This window comes from Haematobia irritans, chromosome 3, assembly GCF_050003625.1.
Source record: "Haematobia irritans isolate KBUSLIRL chromosome 3, ASM5000362v1, whole genome shotgun sequence".
NCBI lineage: Eukaryota > Metazoa > Arthropoda > Insecta > Diptera > Muscidae > Haematobia > Haematobia irritans.
In genome coordinates this window covers 213,013,221-213,037,275 of record NC_134399.1, presented here as the reverse complement: position 1 = coordinate 213,037,275, position 24,055 = coordinate 213,013,221, and the positions used below count along the sequence as shown (strand labels likewise).

At 34.6% G+C, this 24,055-nt stretch overlaps 2 protein-coding genes across 2 annotated transcripts in view; one reads left to right on the top strand and one right to left on the bottom strand.

Annotated features, from left to right (window-relative positions):
* Positions 1–11,347, bottom strand: part of Pdcd4 (Programmed cell death 4) — a 74,002-nt gene extending 62,655 nt beyond the window's left edge. The window contains exon 1 of the mRNA XM_075302685.1: positions 10,590–11,347. The gene's annotated coding sequence lies outside the window, so the exon portion shown is untranslated. The remainder of the gene's footprint in view (positions 1–10,589) is intronic.
* Positions 11,348–18,356: 7,009 nt separating this feature from the next.
* LOC142232005 (transferrin-like) lies at positions 18,357–23,813 on the top strand. Its single transcript, XM_075302684.1, has 3 exons — positions 18,357–18,781; positions 23,127–23,517; positions 23,608–23,813. Exons 1-3 carry the CDS (start codon positions 18,375–18,377, stop codon positions 23,725–23,727), a joined length of 918 nt encoding a protein of 305 aa, XP_075158799.1. The 5' UTR covers positions 18,357–18,374; the 3' UTR covers positions 23,728–23,813.
* The last annotated feature ends 242 nt before the right edge of the window (positions 23,814–24,055 follow it).

Below are 24,055 nucleotides of genomic sequence, written 5' to 3'. Positions count from 1 at the left end.
CGCAATCATTGGTTCATATCGGTCCATAATTACATAAAGACCCAAATTAATTCGATAGATCTGACTTGCTGGCTATCCACAAACTTGCAAACGAAAACATCTCAGCTTTCACACTAAGAAATTATGTTGATATCTTTATCCGTTCAAAAGAAAGCAGAATTGTTTCCAAAAACAATGATTTGGAACCACTGTGTGGTGGTGGGTATAAAACTAAGATTATGTGAATTTTTTTTTAAAAAATAACTTTCCGACAATCTGATTTGGCAACCCTGGCACTGGCGTACATGCACATGTACACGCCGTACCCCATATTACGTGATTTCGATGTTGTTTTGGGTTGTTCTCATTTTTGTTTTGAAATTTACCCGAAATTCTAGCAAATACCGAATAATAACAAAAAAAAAACACAAACAGCCAAACGACGCCGTCTGCAAAACAAATGCCGGCGAGAAAAATCAACAACAAAATACCCAAATACCATACAAATTCGGAAATAACCAGAAGATGGGTAGTATTATTTATTTGCGACGCAATTTTTGTGCGAAATACACATACTCACACAAAAAATATCTACTATTAAATAAGAGAAAATTAACAAAAACAGAACGAACCGCCAAAGCTAATGAAAAGAACTCATTTTCTAAAGCAGGACATATACAAAAAAAAAAAAACAAAGGAAATTAAAAATAAATTTAAAAAAATTTACAAAAAAAATCATATGCGATAAAACAAAAACATTTCTCCTCTTGTTCTATGAGTGAGAACCCTGTGCAATGGCGCAAGAAAATTATTTGATATTTATAAATTATTTATGGCTATTTCAATTCGTTCCTCTACTTTGTTTTTATAAATACCATAATACATTTTATTTATTTACACGCAAATAATCATTTACACCACACCTATTTTTATCAATTTACAATTTTCCTCATCCCATCACGACCACCAGAGCAGCACCTCTACCAAATGTCTAAAATTCTAATAGGAATTTTAGCACAAAACCTGAGGTGTTTCTTTTTTTACTTTCAAGGTTAAAACGGGCAAAATAAACCCGATATGGGCATAATATTCAATAGAAACACATAAAATGTTATGGAAGAGAAATTGGAAAAAACAGGGAATACAGAGAATTCAAACAAAATACCCATACTCAATCACTTGAAGGTATTATTCCAGAAAATCTTGTCCAGAGAAATGTAGACAACAAATCCTCTTATTAACCGGTTGTAAAGAAAGACGATAATACATAACGAGAGAATGAAGAATAAAACGAGAAAAACAAAAAACACATGACTGCCAACATATGTATCCATATTACAAGAAGCAGACATTGTCAGTCAGTCGTTGTTGAATCCAGTGCCCATGGTTGGCATGAAACCACACCGAACAATCTATGGGGGCAAAAAGTAAATATAATAACAATAAAAACGAATCATTTAAGTTTATGTCCCATAATGTATATGGTATAGCCTGGATACATGTGTATATTTTTATTCATTTGAGGAACTCCCAAAAAATGTCTCCTAGGTATTTTTAATTATAATTCCTGGTTCATGCTACACATATAATTCTTTAATATTTCGTTAATCATTGTTTCTGTTCAATTTTTTGTTTTTTTTTATTCATTGTTCATAAATACACCAAACAAAATAGGAATCTCTGTGACGAAAAAATTTGTTAGATTGGGTTACCCCTGTTTTTCAGGCTAAAATACATTTCGTAGTTTGGGGTAGTCTGGTTTTACAGGCTCACCAAGTAGTATTGGTAGGTTGGGTTAATGTGGCCGACTGGTTTAGGAGACTCACCTTAAACTATATTTGTAATTATTCGTCAAAAGCTTATTAAATTTGTTTTAATACTGAATGATTAGTTTAAAGTACCAATATTTTTTAAACACCGCTTTTTCGAGTTCAGAATGACGGAATACAAACACGGTTTGTAGAATTCTACCAAAAATGATAGATTTGTATATATATATATGCGCCACACTGTGGAACAGGGTATTATAAGTTAGTGCATATATTTGCAACACCCAGAAGGAGACGAGATAGACACATCCCAGCAAAAACTCTCATTACCCGGTAATCTTGTAGGTAAGCCTATTTAAAAATTAATAACCACTTATTAATTGGCATCGCTTCGGATTACATTTACATACGCATGTCCTAGGAGGGAAGTACTTCTTCCCAGGCATACTTTCGGCCATAAAATAAGTAGTGCATTTAAAGCATATAATCACCTAATATGTAATGACTTATTCGTAGATACACCAAAGTTTGCAAAATAGCCACTTATTGTCTCAGCCAACCAAATCTCGAAACTATTGATTTCTATCGCCGATTACAATGGATCAAAATATGGCGAGTGATGCTGTAATAGGAGAACTACTTGAATAGAAACGAATATTGTATAAACAAACAAAAAATCTAATAAATAATCTAAATAAGATTACACGCAAATTAATTTCACACATAAAATAGAAATAAATGTAGGTTGTTTAAGGTAGTTGGATTCGTGAATTACGTTATAATATATCCAATAGCCAATTCACATTAGGTTCGAATCTACTAAAAGTGGATTTTAAGTCTCTTTTTTATAAGGCAAATGGCATTTGAAATTTAGTTTAAGCGCATTTTGGAAGTGTAATGTGAATGAGGTTTAAGAAAGCATTTATTTAAAACATAATATGACAATGTCATTAAACACAATTATTATGAAATATTTCTTAACGGAAAAATTTTCAGAATTACCATTACATTACATATTCTTTTTGATTTTTTATGTAAGTGCTCGATTATGTGAATAATTATACCTAATGGTACCATCATTTATTCTATTTTATTAATTCGTTAACTACAACTGCCTAAAAATTTGAGAACAACAATTCGAAAATTACCGAGAAGTATTTATGTTTGTCATTACAAGTTAGTCATTATAACTCGCCGCAATGTAATGCAACGTGTAATGACAGCTTTACTCCTGGTAATGTCAATTGTAATGAGATGTGGTTACCTAGTTTTTGCTGGGATGGTGTCTTTGGCAAAAATGCTCAGGGTGGGATCCTGAGTCGATATAGCCATGTCCGTCTGTCCGTGAACACATTTTTGTAATCAAAGTCTAGGTCGCATTATTAGTCCAATCGACTTCAAATTTGGCACAAGTATGTGTTTTGACTCAGAATAGAACCCTATTGATTTTGGAAGAAATCGATTCAGATTTAGATATAGCTCCCATATATATCTTTCGCCCGATATGGATTTATATGGCCCCAGAAGCCATAGTTTTACACTGATTTGCTTAAAATTTTGCACAAGAAGAACAATGAACACTATAGTCAAGTCTGCCAAATTTTATTGAAATCGGTTCAGATTTAGATATAGCACCCATATATATCTTTCGCCCGATATGGTCTAATACGGTCCCAGAAGCCAGAGTTTTACCCCAATTTGGTTGAAATTTTGCACTAGGAGTACAATTAGTAGTGTAGTCAAGTGTGCCAAATTTTATTGAAATCGGTTCAGATTTAGATATAGCTCCCATATATATCGTTCGCCCGATTTACACTCATATGACCACAGAGGCCAATGTTTTGCCCCGATTTAGTTTAAATTTAGCACAGGGAGTAGAATTAGCATTGTAGCTATGCGTGCCAAATTTGGTTGAAATCGGTTCAGATATTGATATAGCTCCCATATATAGCTTTCGCCCGATTTACACTCATATGACCACAGAGGCCAATTGGTTGCTCCGATTTAATTGAAATTTAGCACAGGAAGTAGAATTAGCATTATAGCTATGCGTGCCAAATTTGGTTGAAATCGGTTCAGATTTAGATATATATTATCTGATTTCGACAAAAATGGTCAATATACCAACATTTTCCTTGTTAAATCGCCACTGCTTAGTCGAAAAGTTGTAAAAATGACTCTAATTTTCCTAAACTTCTAATACATATATATCGAGCGATAAATCATAAATAAACTTTTGCGAAGTTTCCTTAAAATTGACTCAGATTTAAATGTTTCCCATATTTTTTTACTAACATTGTGTCCCACCCTAGTCCATTAGCCGACTTAAATTTTGAGTCTATAGATTTTGTAAAAATCTATCAAATTCTGTCCAAATCGAGTGATATTTAAATGTATGTATTTGGGACAAACCTTTATATATAGCCTCCAACACATTTGACGGATGTGATATGGTATCGAAAATTTAGATCTACAAAGTGGTGCAGGGTATAATATAGTCGGCCCCACCCGACTTTAGACTTTCCTTACTTGTTTTTTACTAACATTGTGTTCCACCCTAGTGCATTAGCCGACTTAAATTTTGGGTCTATAGATTTTGTAGAAGTCTATCAAATTCTGTCCAGATCGAGTGATATTTTATTTATTTATTTAAGTCTTTGGAGCCACCGTGGGGCAATGGTTAGCATGCCCGCCTTGCATACACAAGGTCGTGGGTTCGATTCCTGCTACGACCGAACACAAAAAAGTTTTTCAGCGATGGATTATCCCACCTCAGTAATGCTGGTGACATTTCTGAGGGTTTCAAAGCTTCTCTAAGTGGTTTCACTGGAATGTGGAACGCCGTTCGGACTCGGCTATAAAAAGGAGGTCCCTTGTCATTGAGCTTAACATGGAATCGGGCAGCACTCAGTGATAAGAGAGAAGTTCACCACACAATGGACTGAATAGTCTAAGTGAGCCTGATACATCGGGCTGCCACATAACCTAACCTAACCTAAGTCTATGGATTACAATCCTTACAGACTAGCAATTTTAAAAATAAATTAAATCTAAAGTATTAAAAAATTTATTTAGAGAAACTGAAAAATCCAATCGGTATGTATTTGGGACAAACCTTTATATAGCCCCCAACACATTTGACGGATGTGATATGGTATCGAAAATTTAGATCTACAAAGTGGTGCAGGGTATAATATAGTCGGCCCCGCCCGACTTTAGACTTTCCTTACTTGTTTACTTTTTGGTATATGGTAGAATTCTTGACGTTTTGTTAGATTTTTCAATTAAGCGGTACTTCAATTGTGTATATAAATAAAATTTTGGCAAAATAATCTATGGAAATAAGATTTTGGCAAAATAATCATTTCATTTCATTTCATTTTATTTAACAATACAGTAAGCCTTCGTGGCGTTTCTATAGAAAAAATTTTAATAAAATGTTCTATAAATTCAATATCAAACATTTCTTTCATTTCTTGATTAGTATAAAAAAATTTTTTATATTAACCATAAAAATTTGATCAACAATTTCAAAATAATACTTTTTTAATTTTGTAGATTTTTGGTAAATTTTTCTTCACATTTTGGTAGATTATTTTTGGCACGAGTGGTACCAGAGAATGAAGTCGCGCCGCTGATTTTTGCCTCCGCCGACCCTTTTTGGGCAGTCGACGACTTCGCCAATTATGTCGGCTCATCTCGATTCAGGGACTAAATGTAGCTCTCCCATAAATATAAAAATTATTAATATGGGTCACCTTAATATTACTCTACCACCCTATTTTTATTACTTGAGTATTTAGAAGTAAATTTTCGTTCTTAAATACATGGTGACTGAACTTCCATTTTTATTTCTCGAGCATTTGGAAGACGATTACCGGTCTCCTGGCTTTGTGTTTCGAAATCTGATCATCTGATTATATTGCAAATCGCAAGTTGGCAAAACAAAAATTTTTATATTTAAATTATTACAGACTTCTTACAGCAGAGTCTATTTTAATTTTTTTCCTCATAAAAAATTTGCCAACAATTTATTAAGGATTTGTATGAGGAATTTTAATTTAAATTTGACATTCTTGGGAACGAAGGCATCTAAATTTGGAGACAATAACCAGAAAAATTCTGACAGCATTGGGACGATATGTAAATCTTTGGGATTTATTTAAATTGAAAAATAAGCTTAACTATTGCAATGTACATACTGTGCAAACATTTTATTTTCAGTTGTCAATCTTCACAAAGAAGGAACAATTTTTTTAACAGTTGGTACGGAATACACATAATTCTCTAATTATTTTGTAATATAATATGTATGTATATTTTGAAAAATCTGGAAAAAATGGCAATTTTATATCAGAAGATGAGATTTAATATGTTCTTCCAATACTCTAGAAAATCACAAAATCAAGAAACAAAACACAGCACACGCTCATATATGACCATGTTTATCCACTATCTCATCTCCATATGTGACAATAGGTAACAACAGGTGGTTTTGTGTATTGGAAACAAGTTTGGTATGTTCCAGAAAAATAATAATAATATCAAATTACTTCAAACTCACCGAAAATCACAGAGTTTGGCCAAGGCATATTTAACGTTGTGTCAGCTGATTATAATTTTTTCATTGCTGGCAGATAGTCAGTGTTTGTTTATATTCCAAAGGGAAATAAAAGTTCTTGTTTTTTTTTTAAAGATCGAAAAGACAAAGAAAAAAAAAACATAATATGAAATTACTATACTTTTTATTCAAAAATAAACTTTTGGAATGCAGGAAATTGCTGTAAAATAAAGAAAATTTTGAGAAAAATGGTCCTCATTATGGACGAATGCGAATAGTTACATATACATATAATTAACATATTTTATTTTCATTATCTCTATTTGTAATTTGAATCCTTAAAGGCCAATTGAGGTAAATTACAATAAATCTAATAAAGAATAGCTCCTCGAAGCATAAAGTTTTACTTATAATCTACGATGTTTAAAGGTACACAGAAACAAATTTCACAAAATTTTTCCCATTAAAATTTTAATTGAATTCAATTCAATTAAAAATTTAATTGATTCAATACATTGTTTACACAATGAAACAAAAAGCAATCACAAAATAATAGTATCAAATAATTTTTTAATTGGATCAATTAATTTTTTAATTGATACTATCATTTCCGTGATTGAAGACATTTCAATTAAAAAATTAATTGGATCAATTAATTTCGTGATTGAATCAGAAAAAAAATTTTTTTTGTGTGTAGAGGCTTAAATCTATTTTAGTACAAGTGGTACTATTGGTCCAATTTTTGGCTAGCGTGTAGACTTTTCGATTCTAAGCACAAAATGTAATATTTATTTATTTAACTCATTTTACAACCAAGCCGAAATGGCCATATACGGTTACAGGGATATTCAAAATAAAGAATTACATTAAATTTACTTAAAAATTATAAAAAAAATTAGGACTACAAACAAGGACTGCAAAAACTTGACATATAATTACACCTTAATACTAAGTATATATCTTACTACTATATGTAGACTACGTAACAAAAACAATTTGATATAAAAATATAAAAATTTAGGACTTTCAAATGCCTACTAACGCAGGTTATTAACCAATAAGTTTAATTATTTGCAACTAAAAATTTAATATTTTAAATATTATATATTTTTATGTTAACAATTTTTAATCCTCGAACTTATATATTTGAGTTATTTTATATTTGATTTCTAATTTTTGTTTTATATTTAATAAAAACTAACTAGGACTGCATAAACTTGACATATAGTTACACCTTAATACTAAGTATATATTTTAGGTTAAACAGCGCTGGGAACTACAATGTGTAGACTACGTTACAAAAACAATTTGATATATGTATATAAAAAGCAACAAAAAAACAATGAACTCATAATTAGGAATTGATTACTACTCGCAGTCACTGTGGTGCTATGGTTAGCATGCATACACAAGGTCGTGGGTTCGATTCCTGCTTCGACCGAACACCAAAAAGTTTTTCAACGGTGGATTATCCCACCTCAATAATGCTGGTGACATTTCTGAAGGTTTCAAAGCTTCTCTAAGTGGTTTCACTGCAATGTGGAACGCCGTTCGGACTCGGCTATAAAAAGGAGGTCCCTTCTCATTGAGCTTAACATGGAATCGGGCAGCACTCATTGATAAGAGAGAAGTTCACCAATGTGGTATCACTATGGACTGAATAGTCAAAGTGAGCCTGATACATCCTAACCTAACCTACAACTCGCAATAATATACCACTTTTTGGCGGAAAGACCTATTTTCGGAGTTACGAGCCCCTAAAGTTTTCATTATCACGTATATTGGATTTAGTATCCATCGCACATAATCATCGTAAAAGTAAAATATTTCGAATAATATGGACCCGGAGAGGTCCTGGGTTCGCGTTAGCCCACTTTGGACTATGTCCATAGGAGAAAGTCTCAAACCCCGGCTACTATCCCCTTTCGGTTCGCGTTAGCCCACTTTGGACCCTGTCCATAGGAGAAAGTCCCAAACCCCGGTCGAAGGCCGGCCACCTATACCCAGTTTTTAACGGTCGGTATCTCGAAAACTACGATCTTCCGACAAAATTTTTACTTCATATTTTCTGTTTAAAATGTACTATTTTTACCAAATATGAAAAAAAATGGAATTTTATTGATTTCATGAAAAATTGCTGGCAAAATATGAAGGAAAATGCCGATTTTCCGATGTCGATATCTCGAAAACTAGGTTTTTTTTACTTTACATTTTCGATTTAAAATCCCTTATTCTACACTCAAAAAAAATTGTTTATTTTTAACAACTTGTACTAAAGTAGATTTGTTCCAAGATAGGCATTTAAAATGATTTGATATTCTCATATTTCGAAGCAAAAATCAATGCGGTTTTAATTAGATTAGTAATCAATGTGGCAATGTAGTGGCTGACAACGCACTCATTTAGAAGAACGGTTCGGATTTCCACATTTTAGACTCGATATCTGATGCAATGGTCAAAAATTTCAACAATTTACTACAGACGTTTTTTTGCGAACTTCTTTAGGTAGGCATAAGTTGGACACATACAGTTGGGTAGTTCCGGATGGAACTAGTTCATTGGAACTAATCACTTTAAGCAACTTTGGGAACTATTTACAACTCTTTCGATCTTTTAGTTCCACAGGTCCATTTTTTATACCCTCCACCATAGGATGGGGGGTATATTAACTTTGCCATTCCGTTTGTAACACATCGAAATATTGCTCTAAGACCCCATAAAGTATATATATTCTGGGTCGTGGGTGAAATTCTGAGTCGATCTGAGCATGTCCGTTTGTCTGTTGAAATCACGCTAATTTCCGAACGAAACAAGCTATCGACTTGAAACTTGGCACAAGTAGTTGTTATTGATGTAGGTCGGATGGTATTGCAAATGGGTCATATCGCTCCACTTTTACGTAGAGCCCCCATATTAAGGGACCCTCAGATTTGGCTTGCGGAGCCTCTAACAGAAGCAAATTTCATCCGATCCGGCTGGAATTCGTTACATGTTGTTAGTATATGGTATCTAACAACCATGCAAAATTGGTTCACATCGGTCCATAATTATATATAGCCCCCATATAAACCGATCACCAGATTTGACCTCCGGAGCCTCTTGGAAGACCAAAATTCATCTGATTCAGTTAAAATTTGGTACGTGATGTTAATATATGTCCTCAAGCACCCATGCAAAAATTGGTCGATATCGGTCCATAATTATATATATGCCCCATATAAACCGATCCCCAGATTTGACCTCCGGAGCACCTTGGAAGACCAAAATTCTTCCCATTCGGTTGACATTTGGTACGTGATGTTAGTATAAGGTATCCAACAACCATGCAGGAATTGGTTCCTATCAGTCCATAATTATATATAGCTCCCATATAAACCGATCCCCAGATTTGACCTCCGGTGCCTTTTGGAGAAGCAAATTCATCCGATCTGGTTGAAAATTGGTACTACCACCAATATGATATTTAACAACCATGTGAGTTGAAATTTGTGGATGGCAGTCTTTCGTAGAAGTTTCTACGCAATCCATGGTGGAGGGTACATAAGATTCGGCCTGGCCGAACTTACGGCCGTATATACTTGGTTTTTCTTAGGCGTAATATTGATCCAATTAATTTTTTAATTGAAATGTCTTCAATCACAGAAATGATAGTATCAATTAAAAAATTAATTGATCCAATCAAAAAATTAATTGATACTATTAATTTTTGTGATTGATTTTTGTTTCAATTAAAACATTTGTTTAATCAATTATATTTTTAATTGAATATTTTTTAAAACTCAATGAAAATTTTAACTGGAAAAAATTTTGTGAAATTTTCATATAGGGATAAAATAAAAAGAGAATTTGTCTCCCTCGGAGTAACTTCATTACATTCAGTATCTTAATGTATTAATGCCTTGATAGCTAATAAAACTTCACATTTCACTTCTGAAGACATTACCATCAACTAGTCAAAATTTAATAAATTTCTATCTTAAATATGAAACGTTCTCTTTCTTGTATTTATTGGGTTCCAATTGTTTTGAGCAGCTGATACCATAGAGACTATGGTCTTTGGAATTCACTGCTCTAGATATATTCAAGCATTTTATGCTTCTATACGTTTCCTCAATGCAAATTTCTATGAGCTTGGCAACCCTAAAAATCTTCTGCCACAAATACAGCTGATAAATTTGGACAACTATCTTTATCGTGGCGATTCTCGAAAAATCCAAACACACAAAACAAGAAATATTAGAAAAATCTAGACATATGAAAATTAAGAGTTTTAATCTTACCTTCTATTTTGGAGGAAATTTAACACAAAATCCTAACAAAGTTGGCAAGGATAATAGTTATTTATTTTTGTTGTTGTTGAGTGAGGAACAAGAGAACCGGTTAACTTTTGCTTGCGGTGGAAAAATGCTATAAGGATTGTTGTTTTTTTTTTTCACTTTGCCGATTTACTTTGCACTTCGTGCTTAAAGCATTCACTGCTGGCTGCACTCGGTCTCTGTTGCGTTCCCTTCCTCTTTTTATTTATTTTTCAGTTTTGCTTATATTTGCGAAAATTAACTTGCATACATACAATTTTTTTGTAGTTGTTCTCTTTTTTATTATTCCGAATTGAAGTAGCTCTCACACAAACACAGACGGTATATTTCTAGTTCTTATTGGTATTCTTCTCTGTAGTGTAGTTAAGATAAATGCAGTAAAAGGGAACGAGCTAATTCGTTGTTTATTGCGTTTTATTCTGTATTCCTTGATTTATCATTAAATCCTGTTTTTTTTTTAAGTTAATAAAATTTCGATATGGGCTTTTTGCACTAAAAACGTTTTGTTACGTTTTTAATTTTGCCTCTGCCCGTAATGTTTGCACTAATATTTTATTTCACTTGATTTTTTTGGTGTAATTTTTTCAAATTCAACAATAGATATTGTTAGGTTATTTTGGGAATTTAAGCAAAATAATTTGCTTCAACTTTTCTGATGAAGTTTTCAAACCGTTTTTCACGACTTTTCCGCTTGACGTTATAATACCGAATGATTTCAAACGCTTCGCTGGTTATTTCTTTTCATATTATAACCTAATTCAAAAGCGTTCCATCGTCCCCCTCACTCATCTCGAAAACAGGCCGGTTAAGCAACCAAAACGGGTCGTAAGCGTAGCGTGGCGTGTCAGCTGTCTGTTTTTGATTATCCAAAGTTTGCACAACGTAAGCGTGTCGTAAGATTCAGAAAAAACCAAAATTTTCGTGTCGTTGTCGTATCAGCTGATTAAAAAACAAGCGTCATCGATGAAAATGCGATTAGCATGAATATATATTTAATTAAAAATGTGGTATTGTGTTGTTTTCGGTTAAAATGGATGATGAGAAATTACTATCTTTCGTGAAATTAATTTAAATGTAAAAAATAATCTTTTTTCTGCCAGTTTTTGATAGTTTGTTGGTACGTTTTTTTTTTCAAGTTATCTAATCGGCCAAAAAATCATACGTTGCCGTTATGTTACGGCTACGCTACATTTTTAGATGCATAACTTGGCCTTACGTCTGGCCTAACGAATGTCGATGATTGTCAGTTGTTGTTGTTAGATTGGAGCGCTTTTAATCTAACAAAAATACGAAATGATGCAACGAAACCGACTAAAAATCAAAGACTATTAATAAAGAAGACGTGAAATGGGCTTTGATAGTGTTAGTACTAGAAAACAGAGATTAATATCATACTTGTTGGAAAAGCGCTCCGAACTTACTGGTTTGATGCAGACAATTTTTATTTAGCTATTTTCTCCAACATTTCACGCAAATTTCTGTGTCGGTTGCACTAAATTATTAATAAAATGTTTCACAAAGTGTTTTTGTTCGTTTATGAGTTAAAAAAATTGCTAAAATAAGCGAATTAAGTTTTGTTACGAATGCAAAATGAAAAGAGAAACCGAAAAAAAGTTGCAACGTCTCATGGAACATGTATGATATTAATCTCTGTTTTTTCAAGAAAAAGAGGAAGAGCAAGCTTATCTCATGTCTTCTTTATTAATAGTCTTTGCTAAAAATATACAAAGGCGGTTTAATACAATTTAACGACGCTTTGATGTACAACGCAGTTGTAAAATTGGCACAGGCGCCATTTCATATGGTCTCTACATAATTTATGAACTGAAGCGTCAGATAATGACACGCAGATTTAAAAGGACTAGTATTTAATCTTGTTGTTTTTTTAATTGAAATATGTATATTTACTGTTTTATAAATGAATACCCTTGAAGTTTCAAGTTTTATTTTATGCCCCTCGATATTATAGACCCTTATATGGTGATGGAAAATGTAACAAAAAATTATGAAATCATTTTTCCGTTTCATAAGAAAGCCTTCTTTCAGGATTAATTAATGTTGTTCTCAGACATTTTTTCCAAATACTGCCTTACTGTGGGATAAAAACGCTGGTATTCAGCATACAATGGAGTACATTTGTCGGCAGTTCTTAAAATGCCCGCAATTTGCCTCTAAAGGTGGGTATTAAGTTCGAGTTTAGCCGCTAAAAACGTCATTTTTTCTCGATTACTTTTCTTTAATAATCCATTTTAAGGAATACAAAGTTTTCGAAAATTAGCTTTGGGCTTTTCCCCATCAAGTTATAATAAAATTTGCAACAAATACGTATAATTTCATGCATTTTTCTTACTGATTAAGTTTTCACTTTAGCGATTTTAGCGGCTAAACTCGAACTTAATACTCACCTTTAAAATGGATATTTTGTGAATTCCTTCTGCTGGAAATCAATTCTAACACGCGGTCCAGTACGTTCCTAATTTCAAATTGCCCGCATGTTAATAAATTGTAATGGTGTTTTATGACACCAAAAGGAAGGAAATCGAATTATCAATGCAAAAGTGTTTACTAATAATGTTTAAGATATTTAAAGTTTTGTTGTTTGTTTGTTTTTTTTTTATTTTGTGAATTCCTTCTGCTGGAAATCAATTCTAACACGCGGTCCAGTACGTTCCCTGCCAGCATTTCAAAGTTCCATTTCATCCTCGTCGCTACCACAGACTCGTAAATGTCACCACAACCATCGCGAACTGTGATGGGGGAAGCATATCAAAAAGTACAAAATGTATATGAAAGTATTTTGCCATCACTACTGTTAGAAGAGCCATTTCATTTTTTGTGAAACGCCAAGCGCAACCAGCTTGTTATATTTTATTTAAATAAAAACGAAAATAAGGTTCTGAAAACATAGATATTACGCTTAAAACTGTGAAAGGTATATGGTGACCAATTTTCGACTTTCCAAATAGAATAAAGTGATCGTTTTTCAAATATTTTTCCAGGCACGCTGTCTCCATCGAAAATAAACAAACTGGCTGATAGACGCTGCAATATGTAACTTGCTACTTAAAGGCCGGTACTCTGTTCGGTTTTCGCGTTGAAACTCCATACAAAACCAAAAAATGCGAAAAATTTGCGAAATTTTTTCCATTTGTGATACTTTGTTTTTTCGTGTTGAAAAACTGACGTTTATAGCACGGCGCCATTTGCAATGTGAATTAAGAAATAATTTATTTTTTAAAATCTATTTGTGCGGGTTTATAAATCAAACACGGACCATATTTTTGTTCCGAAACTATACAAAGGATCAAAGGAATAGCAGATCAATTGCCCAAGGAAAAATAAAATGTTATTTTGTAAAAACAAGCAACAACCACCAACTTAATCCAATACGTTCCGTGTAAAATAGCGCTCCAAGCTACCTAAAAAAACGCCGCTTTCTATGTGCGAAATAATGGTTTCCATAAAAATTTTTCGCAAGAATGAACATAGTACCGGCCTTAAAACTCAACATCATACTTTTATTAATGCAAAAAAATATGTTAAATGTGATGTGATAGTCGTATAAATGTTATATTTATGAGAATTTATAATTGTTTAATAAAATTAATAAACATCTAAACAATCGTGTTTTACTTGACTACATTGATTCTTTTACAACTATCTTAAAATGAACTTTGTCTGATGGTTTGAAGGGGCTCTTATTGGCGTCCTTCTAAATGTATCCAAAAGGGCACCTAATAATTGCACTAATGCGATACTTTTTTGTAGTAACTTGGCGTGGTACAACTTCTCAATAGGGACGGCGCTTTTCCGAGGAGTTTTGGATATCTTATACGACTGTTTTCGACGTAGTGGGGATTCTCAGAAGCGCCCCCAAATTCAAAAAATGTTGGTAGGGTTCCTAATTTCAAATTGCCCGCATGTTAATAAATTGTAATGGTGTTTTATGACACCAAAAGGAAGGAAATCGAATTATCAATGCAAAAGTGTTTACTAATAATGTTTAAGATATTTAAAGTTTTGTTGTTTGTTTGTTTTTTTTTTCTTATTTGTTGATACGATTATTATTTATCAATTGGTATTGTAGTGTATTATGTAGTATACCCTGCCAACATTTTTTGAATTTGGGGGCGCTTCAGAGAATCCCCACTACGTCGAAAACAGTCGTATACGATATCCAAAACTCCTCGGAAAAGCGCCGTCACTATTGAGAAGTTGTACCACGCCAAGTTACTACAAAAAAGTATCGCATGAGTGCAATTATTAGGAGCCCTTCTGGATACATTTAGAAGGACGCCAATAAGAGCCCCTTCAAACAATCAGACAAAGTGCATTTTATGATAGTTGTAAAAGAATCATTGTGGTCAAGTAAAACACGATTGTTTAGATGTTTATTAATTTTATGAAACATTTATAAATTCTCATAAATATAACATTTATACGGCTATCACATCACATTTAACACATTTTTATGGATTAATAAGAGATTGATGTTGAGTTACAAGTTGTAAGTTAAATGTTGTAGCGTCTATCAGCCAGTACTTTTATTCCCAATGGAGGCAGCGTGTCTGGAAAAATATTTGAAAAACTATCACTTTATTCCATTTGGAAAGTCAAAAATTGTTCACCAATTTACTTTTCACAATTTTAAGCGTAATAACTATGTTTTCAGCACTTTATTTTCGTTTTCATTGAAATAAATTATAATAAGCCAGTTGCGCTTGGTGTTTCACAAAATATAAAATGGCTCTTGTAACAATAGTGATGGCAAAATACTTTCATGCGAATAGTGATGGCAAAATACTATCACAGTTGGCGATTGTTGCAGTGTAACTTACGAGTCTGTGGTAGCGATGAGGATGAAATGGAACATTGAAATGCTGGCAGGGTAGTGTATTATTATATATTTTATTTTGATGAAAATGAATAAATTATACAAAATTCATAGAATTTTGGCTTTGACTTTCAATTTGAAGTGGGGATATCATTCGTACAAATTTAGGTTGAAAAGTAATTGCAAAGATGTTAATTTTGAATTTGACTCGCATCGAAAATTGTTTGACAAATTATTGAGTAGCGATGCATTTCAATTTGAGGATAACACTTGAGATATTATTGCTAATGTGTTGAATTTCACTGTTGAGAGTAATGTCTGTTTTTTGTTGAGAACGCGATTTTCTCAACAATTTCTCAATTTGAATATTACCCTAATCCTTTGAAAAAATGTTTGAAAAATTGTTGAAATTTAGCATTTTTCAAACGTTTGTGTTTATTGGGCTGTTTGTAAATAAATCAATACAAACATAAACCCGTATGTGCACATACATTCATCTACAAGGAAAATTGGAGCAGGGTTGAAAAAAATCGCATTTTTAGTATTAAAACCCCAGGTGTACAAGGCAGTATAGGGGATTTTGAAAGTGATTTTGTTGAAATTCTCTACGAGCCAGCTGATATTTGCCTATTACAAATCTACTGAGATCAAGGAGGATTTCGGTCAAACACCTCCTAGATCTGGCTTGGCCAGTTACAGAACGTAGTATTAAGCTCAATGACAAGGGACCTCCTTTTTATAGCCGAGCCCGAACGGCTTTCCACATTGCAGTGAAACCACTTAGAGAAGCTTTGAAACACTCAGAAATGTCACCAGCATCACTGAGGTGGGATAATCCACCGCTGAAAAACTTTTTGGTGTTTGGTCGAAACTGGGTTTTAACCCACGACCTTGTGCATGCAAAGCCGGCATACTAACCATTGCACCACGGTGGTTTACCACACCATTGTGGTTTGGTAAGCCCCCGTATATATGGTATATTTGTTGATGAAACCATAATACATTTAGATTTTGAATTTCAGGTAAGTCTATACCAAAACATGGACCGATTCACACCATATTCAGCACACGTATTTATGGAACTAAAGTACCTCTTCGTTTTGAATTTCATGCAAAGCGAACAAAAATTGCGGTGTTTAGATGCTCTAGGTCCCAAATCGGGCCGCTATAATAAAACCTGGACCGATATAGACAATTTTCGAACTTAACCTGTCTGCAAACAAAAGACGAGTCTGCGCATAATTTCAGCACGATAGATACATTATTGAAGACTGTAGCGTGATTACAACAGACAGAAATACGGATATGCTTATATGGTCTTAGATTTTCTTCTAAATCAGAATATACTATATAATTTATATAGTAGGAAATCGATATTTCGATGTGTTACTTATTATAACCCCATCACCAGTAGTTGGCAGAAAAACTGGCTAACTTTTCCAATTTTTCTTTTTTAAATCATCAATGTTCTTTTTTAAATCATCAATGTTGATCAATGTTGTAGAAGTTTTTCATTCAAAGTTTTGCACGTTTTGATAAATATAGCCATATATACTTTTACACTTTTATGGCCTGTTCCTGTATATCGAACGAAAGCTTTCTTTCGTATTCCAAACGAAAGAAAATTGATTTTTGTTCTTTTATTTCGAAAGGCAAGTCACTTCATATTTTGTTGTCGAGTAATAAACGAACATATACAATAAGTGTCAAGAAAAAAGTAAAAGTATTGTTAACATTTGAATGAATTCTCAGGCCAAAAATTTAAAAATACTCATTTTTAATAATCAATGTATACTCATACAAACGAATCGAACTTTCAAAAATAGAAAAACCCAAATTCATTCGAATTCGAGTGACTGCCTTTCTTTCGAACTGGTTTTCGTTCGATATGCAGGAACAGGGCATTAATTTCAAAATTTTGGTGAAAAACTGAACATAGTACCCATATTTAAGGTGGGTATTAAGTTCGAGTTTAAGGTGAGTACTAAGTTCGGGGTTTTCACCAAAACACTAAATTAAAAGTAAAAATATATTTAGGAAAACGATTTCATTTTGATCAAGTCTTACAAAATAATGGATGGAAAAGATCCAAGGAATTGATTGCAAATAATTTTATACTTCTAAATTAATTAAAAAAAGTAACCGTGAAAACAAGCTGGTTTTCAGCTTGAAAACTGAACATAGTACTCAGCTTTAGCCGCTAAAATCGTCATTTTTTCACAATTACTTTTCTTAATTAATCCACTTTAAGGAATACAAACTTTGTGAAAATTTGCTTTGGGCTATTCCGCATCAAGTTATAATAAAATTTGCAATAAATATGTATAATTGTATGCCTTTTTTTACTGATTTAGTTTTCACTTTAGCGATTTTAGCGGCTAAACTCGAACTTAATACCCACCCTTTTATTGAAAATTATAATACCCTGTTCAACATTCTAGTGATGCGTCACGTTACGTTACTTTCTAGTTAACTTTTGCACAGTTAACTATTCACAATAGTACAAAAGCCATTTCCGTTAAATTTAATTTATATTAAAATTTACTCATAATGTTGGTAGACCAATTGAAAAAAAAAACGAGACCAGAACTTTTATGATCCAATTAATCAAACTTTTTAAAGATGCAAAGAATAATAACTAAAAATGTTGTTCATTAAATCCCTCGATTTTATGATATAAATAAAAAATGTTTTCTATATTCGGATGATTTTCCCTCCGCTAAAATGAGATAGGGGTAACGATCATTTAAAGAGGTATATTTTAAAAATCCTATTGTTTTTCTTAAATACAAATGCAAACTTTGTAAGATTAGAGTTTCTTATCAACTGTAATTAAAAACTCATTAGAACTCAAAACAATATTTTCTCCAAAGTATAAATACTTCAATGTCATATATAGAACGAAAGAAACTAATATGTTCAAATTAGTAATTTACTTTTTATTGGCAGCAATTGTTTCGGGCTATCGAGGCAAACATTTTTGGCATTCACCATTTTCGAATTTTAGTCCACATTTAGGACCCTATCGTTTGTGTACTTATAAAAATGCGGATTTTGCAAAATGTGTCCATACTGTAGATGTAGCTCACAATAATTCCATTCCATTGTCACTTGAGTGCATACAGGGTGTGTCACGTATTGATTGTATACGTTCGGTACGCGATGGTTCTACAGATATTACTATACTAACGGGTCATGGTTACAGAGAAGCGAGAATGGCCGGTTTACGTCCAGTTGTATTTGCCCGAGAAGATGACAGCAGTTTGTCCATAGTTGTGGCATCGAAAAATTTAACTTTGGTTGATTTGCAGGAAGCTACAATGTAAGTATAAGAACGGTAACATTTTTTGGACAAATGGATTAGGGATGAGAGAGAGAGAGTAAATTAGTTTAGAAGTATGCGTCATGGACCATCTATCTTCAGGAACATAGTTTTGCAAACGGGATAAGCCACAAATTGAACGAGCATGAGTTCGAAATTCGGGAATAGATGAATGGATACAAGAGTAATTTCAAAAGATATCAAACAATTCGAGGGTACAAGCTAGGGGTTGCATGATATAAAATTGGAGAAGAAAGTAGTCGATAGAGTCCAAGCAAACTATAGTTAAAGTAACATATGTTCGCCCTCACATATAAGAGTGTGGACCTCGGAAGAATACTACGGGTGAACCGATTGAGATCAAGACCAGGAAACTACTGAAGGAGAGTAGGGCGACGACCAAACCTCCCATGAGAATTCTAGCGGTGCTGAGTTAAGGGCACATTCGTGTCGAGTTAGAAACGATATCGAATGTAGAGTGTGCGGAGCCGATGAGGAAGCTTTCGTGTATTTACCTTGACATTGTCATTCGTTCCGAATGTCAAACAAAAATCGTCATTTGGGATGAGATTTGCTACCAAGGGGAAGATAATGCGCCAATCACACTATATGTTTATCCGGACTAAATGTATGTGTTTGTAAAGAATCTTACAAAGTTGGTAAGGACCATGAATTGTCCGCGATAAGAAAAATATTGATATATGTGTTATCGATTACAATAACAACAAGCTGCAGTATCGATTATGTCTTCGAACATAACTTATAGTGTGACGAATATCTGGGATATACCTCTAAAAGTGGGACACAGCCATTATCGTCCGGATAAACTTATATATGTATGAACGACACATAAGTCAAATTGTAATAGAGCGTTCAACAACCCAAACAAGAAAGCTCTGTAGATATAAGGCTGAAGAGATCTTACTCGTCTTTCCAAACAAACCTATAATGCTATTGTCTACAATTTTACTATCGAACTACACGATGAACAATCGGACGACCATATACGAGTGACAGATGCCACAACAAGAAGTACAGTATCATGAAGAATGGTATATAAGAACAGGAAAGAATGGTATGGAATACCGATCGAAGATGGATGTAAGGACAAGGCTGGACCCGGACATAAAAATCTAATTCCATATGCTCGACCTCAGCACACTCCTACATGTGAAAGGGCGGTCGATTACAGATTGTATTGAAGGGCTCAGAAATAATAGGATGTCAGGAGCTATGGAAATAAGGCGACGGTAATATCAAACGGGAAGGAGACTGTATAATTCTGACACCAGAAAGGAATGATCAATGGTTACTCGAAACACTGCAGGAAGAGCTTCATATGGACAACCTGGAATAAATTGGCGATAAGAGCAATGAACTTACTACCTGTGACCCAAATGGGAAGGATACTGGAGACGGTAACATTCTGAGAGATTGATCTAAGTGAATGCGTTTAAGAAATAGATGGATGAGTTTGAGAAACCGATTGGTCGAAGATGGATGAGAGTACACCGATATCCTAATGGGTGATACGGTCAAAATTTGGTCAATATAAACTTGACGTATTTCTTTCAATTTTGCATTTAAAAAACCTGTAGAATGTTGCTCCTATTTTTATTTTGGAATTCACTCTCAGTTGTCAAAATGCCGTCCAAGCAAGAAGAGCAGCGTATTAAAATTTTGCTCGCGCATCGCGAAAATCCGAGCTACTCGCACGCAAAGCTGGCAAAATCGCTAAAAGTTGCCAAATCAACCGTTACAAATGTAATTAAAGTGTTTGGGGAACGTTTGTCGACAGCCAGGAAGTCTGGATCGGGGGGAAATCGAAAACCGGAAGCCGCTGAGACGACAAAGAGAGTTGCCGGTAGTTTCAAGCGAAACCCTAACCTCTCTCTCCGAGATGCCGCAAATAAGCTGGGTGTATCGTCTACAACCGTGCATCGAGCCAAAAAACGAGCCGGACTATCGACTTACAAGAAGGTAGTGACTCCAAATCGCGATGATAAACAAAATACGACGGCCAAAGCGCGATCCCGGAGGCTGTACACGACGAAACCTACGTCAAAGCCGACTACAAGCAGCTTCCGCGGCAGGAGGTAGCAGATATTTTCAAGCACATAAAACTGTCAAAGTTCGCAAAGAAATATCTGGTTAGGCAAGCCATCTGTACCTGTGGCTTGAAAAGCATCATTTTCATAGTTTCCGGGACTGTCAACCAAGAAATTTACGTGAAGAGTGTTTGAATAAACGTCTGGTGCCTTTCCTGAAGAAACACGGTTGTTCCGTACTGTTTTGGCCGGATTTGGCATCTTGCCATTACGGTAAGAAGGCCATGGAGTGGTACGCCGCCAACAACGTGCAGGTGGTTCCCAAGGACAAGAACCCTCCCAACACGCCAGAGCTTCGCCCAATTGAGAAATACTGGGCTATTGTCAAGCGGAACCTAAAGAAGACAAAAAAACTGCTAAGGACGAGCAGCAGTTCAAGGCAAACTGGCTTTCTGCGGCGAAGAAGGTGGACAAGGTGGCTGTACAAAATCTGATGGCAGGTGTCAAGCGTGAGGCCCGGCAATTCGGATTTGGAAAAGCCAAAGCCTAACTGAATATTTTTCCTGAATTTTATACTAATTGAACTTGAAAAAGAAATTTAATTTGATTTTTTAAATAAACGATTTCACCGATTTACACGCGTTTTCCCTTGACCAAATTTTGACCGTATCACCCTTTATGTCGATTTTCAGAAGAAAGTACACTTCCACAGGTGTAAGTGCTGGTGATTAGAAATTGTATTGAAGGACTCTCAACTGATACGAAGTAAGAGGAAGTGCATCATCCTAATACAAAACGATGAACAATGGTTGCATTCTGGCACCAGAAAAACCTGGGTGAATTCGATGCATTTACAGACGCAGAGAACGAGACTGGGGACATATGTGGTGTACCCAGACACCGACATAATAAGCCGATTGTCGCACAACAGCATACTCCTACAATTGAAAGTGCAGGCTATTACAGATTGTATTGAAGAGAGCTCGGAAGTAATACAAGGTTCGAGAACGTGAATCACGAACCCTATGGAGTGAGAAAGGATGACAAACGATTACTCGAAATAAGGCAGGACCAGCATCACGCGGGTGCTGAGAGATGCTGGAATCTAGCGAAAAGATTAAGGACACGAAGGGCTTTGAAGTTAGAGAATCCAAATCCCTTACACGCTATGCAGGCTGAGTTGAATAAATGGGCACCAGGGTCACATAAATCGAATATCGAACCGAGCAACGATCGTAAGAGTGACGGAAATACTTAATGTGAGCCAAACAGGAAGAAGACTGGGAAGATAGTCAGAAGGGCTGTGTCAATCATGGCCTTGAACTACTGCTGAAGACACATTTTGGGAATAGTAGCATAATTGTAAATGTAAGGCCTGGTTTGAGGAGAAACTGACGTCTTTGGACTTGTGGAGGAAGATATCCGGAAAAAGTCCCAGCTTGGTACCAGAGCCTGAAAACAAATTAGTGAATTCGTTGACTTGAAGTCCCCCGAACAAAATGGGCGTACGATGAAAAGATGAAGAAAGGGCGCGCGACAAGCCGAGGGCTAATGCATAGGTGTCGGCCGGGAAACATGGTACTTTTTCTAAACCTAACCAGAAGAAATGATTGGGACCTGTCCCACCTTAGAAATAGGGTCTGGTAGGGAAATGTAGGGAAATAACTCCGAAATCCTCGAGTAATGGAAATTTAGACTTTTCTATAAACTAAGCTAACAACTAGGGAGCCACCGTGGTGCAATGGTTAGCATGCATACACAAGGTCGTGGGTTCGATTCATGCTTCGACCGAACGCCAACAAGTTTTTCAGCGGTGGATTATCCCACCTCAGTAATGCTGGTGATATTTCGGAAGATTTCAAAGCTTCTCTAAGTGGTTTCACTGCAATGTGGAACGCCGTTCGGACTCGGCTATAAAAAGGAGGTCCCTTGTCATTCAGCTCAACATAGAATAGGGCAGCACTCAGTGATAAGAGAGAAGCACTCAGTGATAAGAGAGAAGTCTAAGTGAGCCTGAAATAACGGGCTGCCACTATACCTAACCTAACCTAACCTAAGCTAACAACTACTGAATATTGTATATTAGAAAAAAAATGTTCGAGTACTTCGAACCATGGTCCAAATTTTGTTAGAGTTGCTCCATAAATGCAAACTATTTGCTTGTTTTACTAGACATTTTTAATATATGACAACCCTAGTTCTGTGTATTTGACATTTGGATGTATATTTCAGCAAAAAACTGTGATCAACTGATTGTCATATATTTTGATTACTTGTTGCCACTCTATATTTTCCAGTTATTACGATCATTCCGTCCATCGTCAATTCCATGCTGCAGTATTATTTAATCTCAAACGTGGATACAGCATTTGTAGCTTCACAAATATCAATATCGGTCCTTACATTCGAATCGAAGATTCTGCTGCATACCAACCTAATGATGAAGAGATTCTTATCTGCCCAAATCGTTTCCCAGGCGAATTCAAGGATTATTCTAGGTGTAATTTTGAAGCCAGCCTACAAAGGGCCATTTTTATGCAATCCACTGTATCTAAATCTAAAATCCGTCAAATCTACAAAATATTTCAAATCATACTACAACATTTTGGACGCCAGTCTCATGATCAAACTGAATTTACCTTTAATTTCTTTGACACATTTTTGGGTGAAGATAATGTGATTTTTAAGGCAAGTATAAAATGAGATACAGTCGAGTGATATTCACATACGATTTTCATATTGAAATAAGACAGATAATAATGGTTATTTTTTTTGTAGAAAAATACCATTGGATTCGATCTCCGACCAACTTATCGTAATGGTGTCAATGAAAAAGTTTTTAATTATCTGCACTGCAATGATTACGATCAAGGCCATAATCCAAAGAGTTTGGAATGATGTCTTAAACCAGTTTTCATTTAAATCCCTAGTTACTATTTTCGATAAATAAATTTTACGATAATGGCGATTTATTTTTCAGCAAATGATTTGTTTTGTTATAGAACTGGATATGCAAGCCCTCGTTTTTCCAGAATATGTACAGAAAAGTGCAACCCTTACATCAGCTGTTTGAACACAATCACCATAGACCAAGGAAGGTATAGACAACGAAAGTGAATTCACAGCGCAGTAGTTTGTCTGCACACCGTAGAGGGCTCTTTTTCGTCTGCAATTGAGTGATTTTTTAATTTGGCTTTAATTTGTTTTCTTTCCTTTGTTCTTTTGA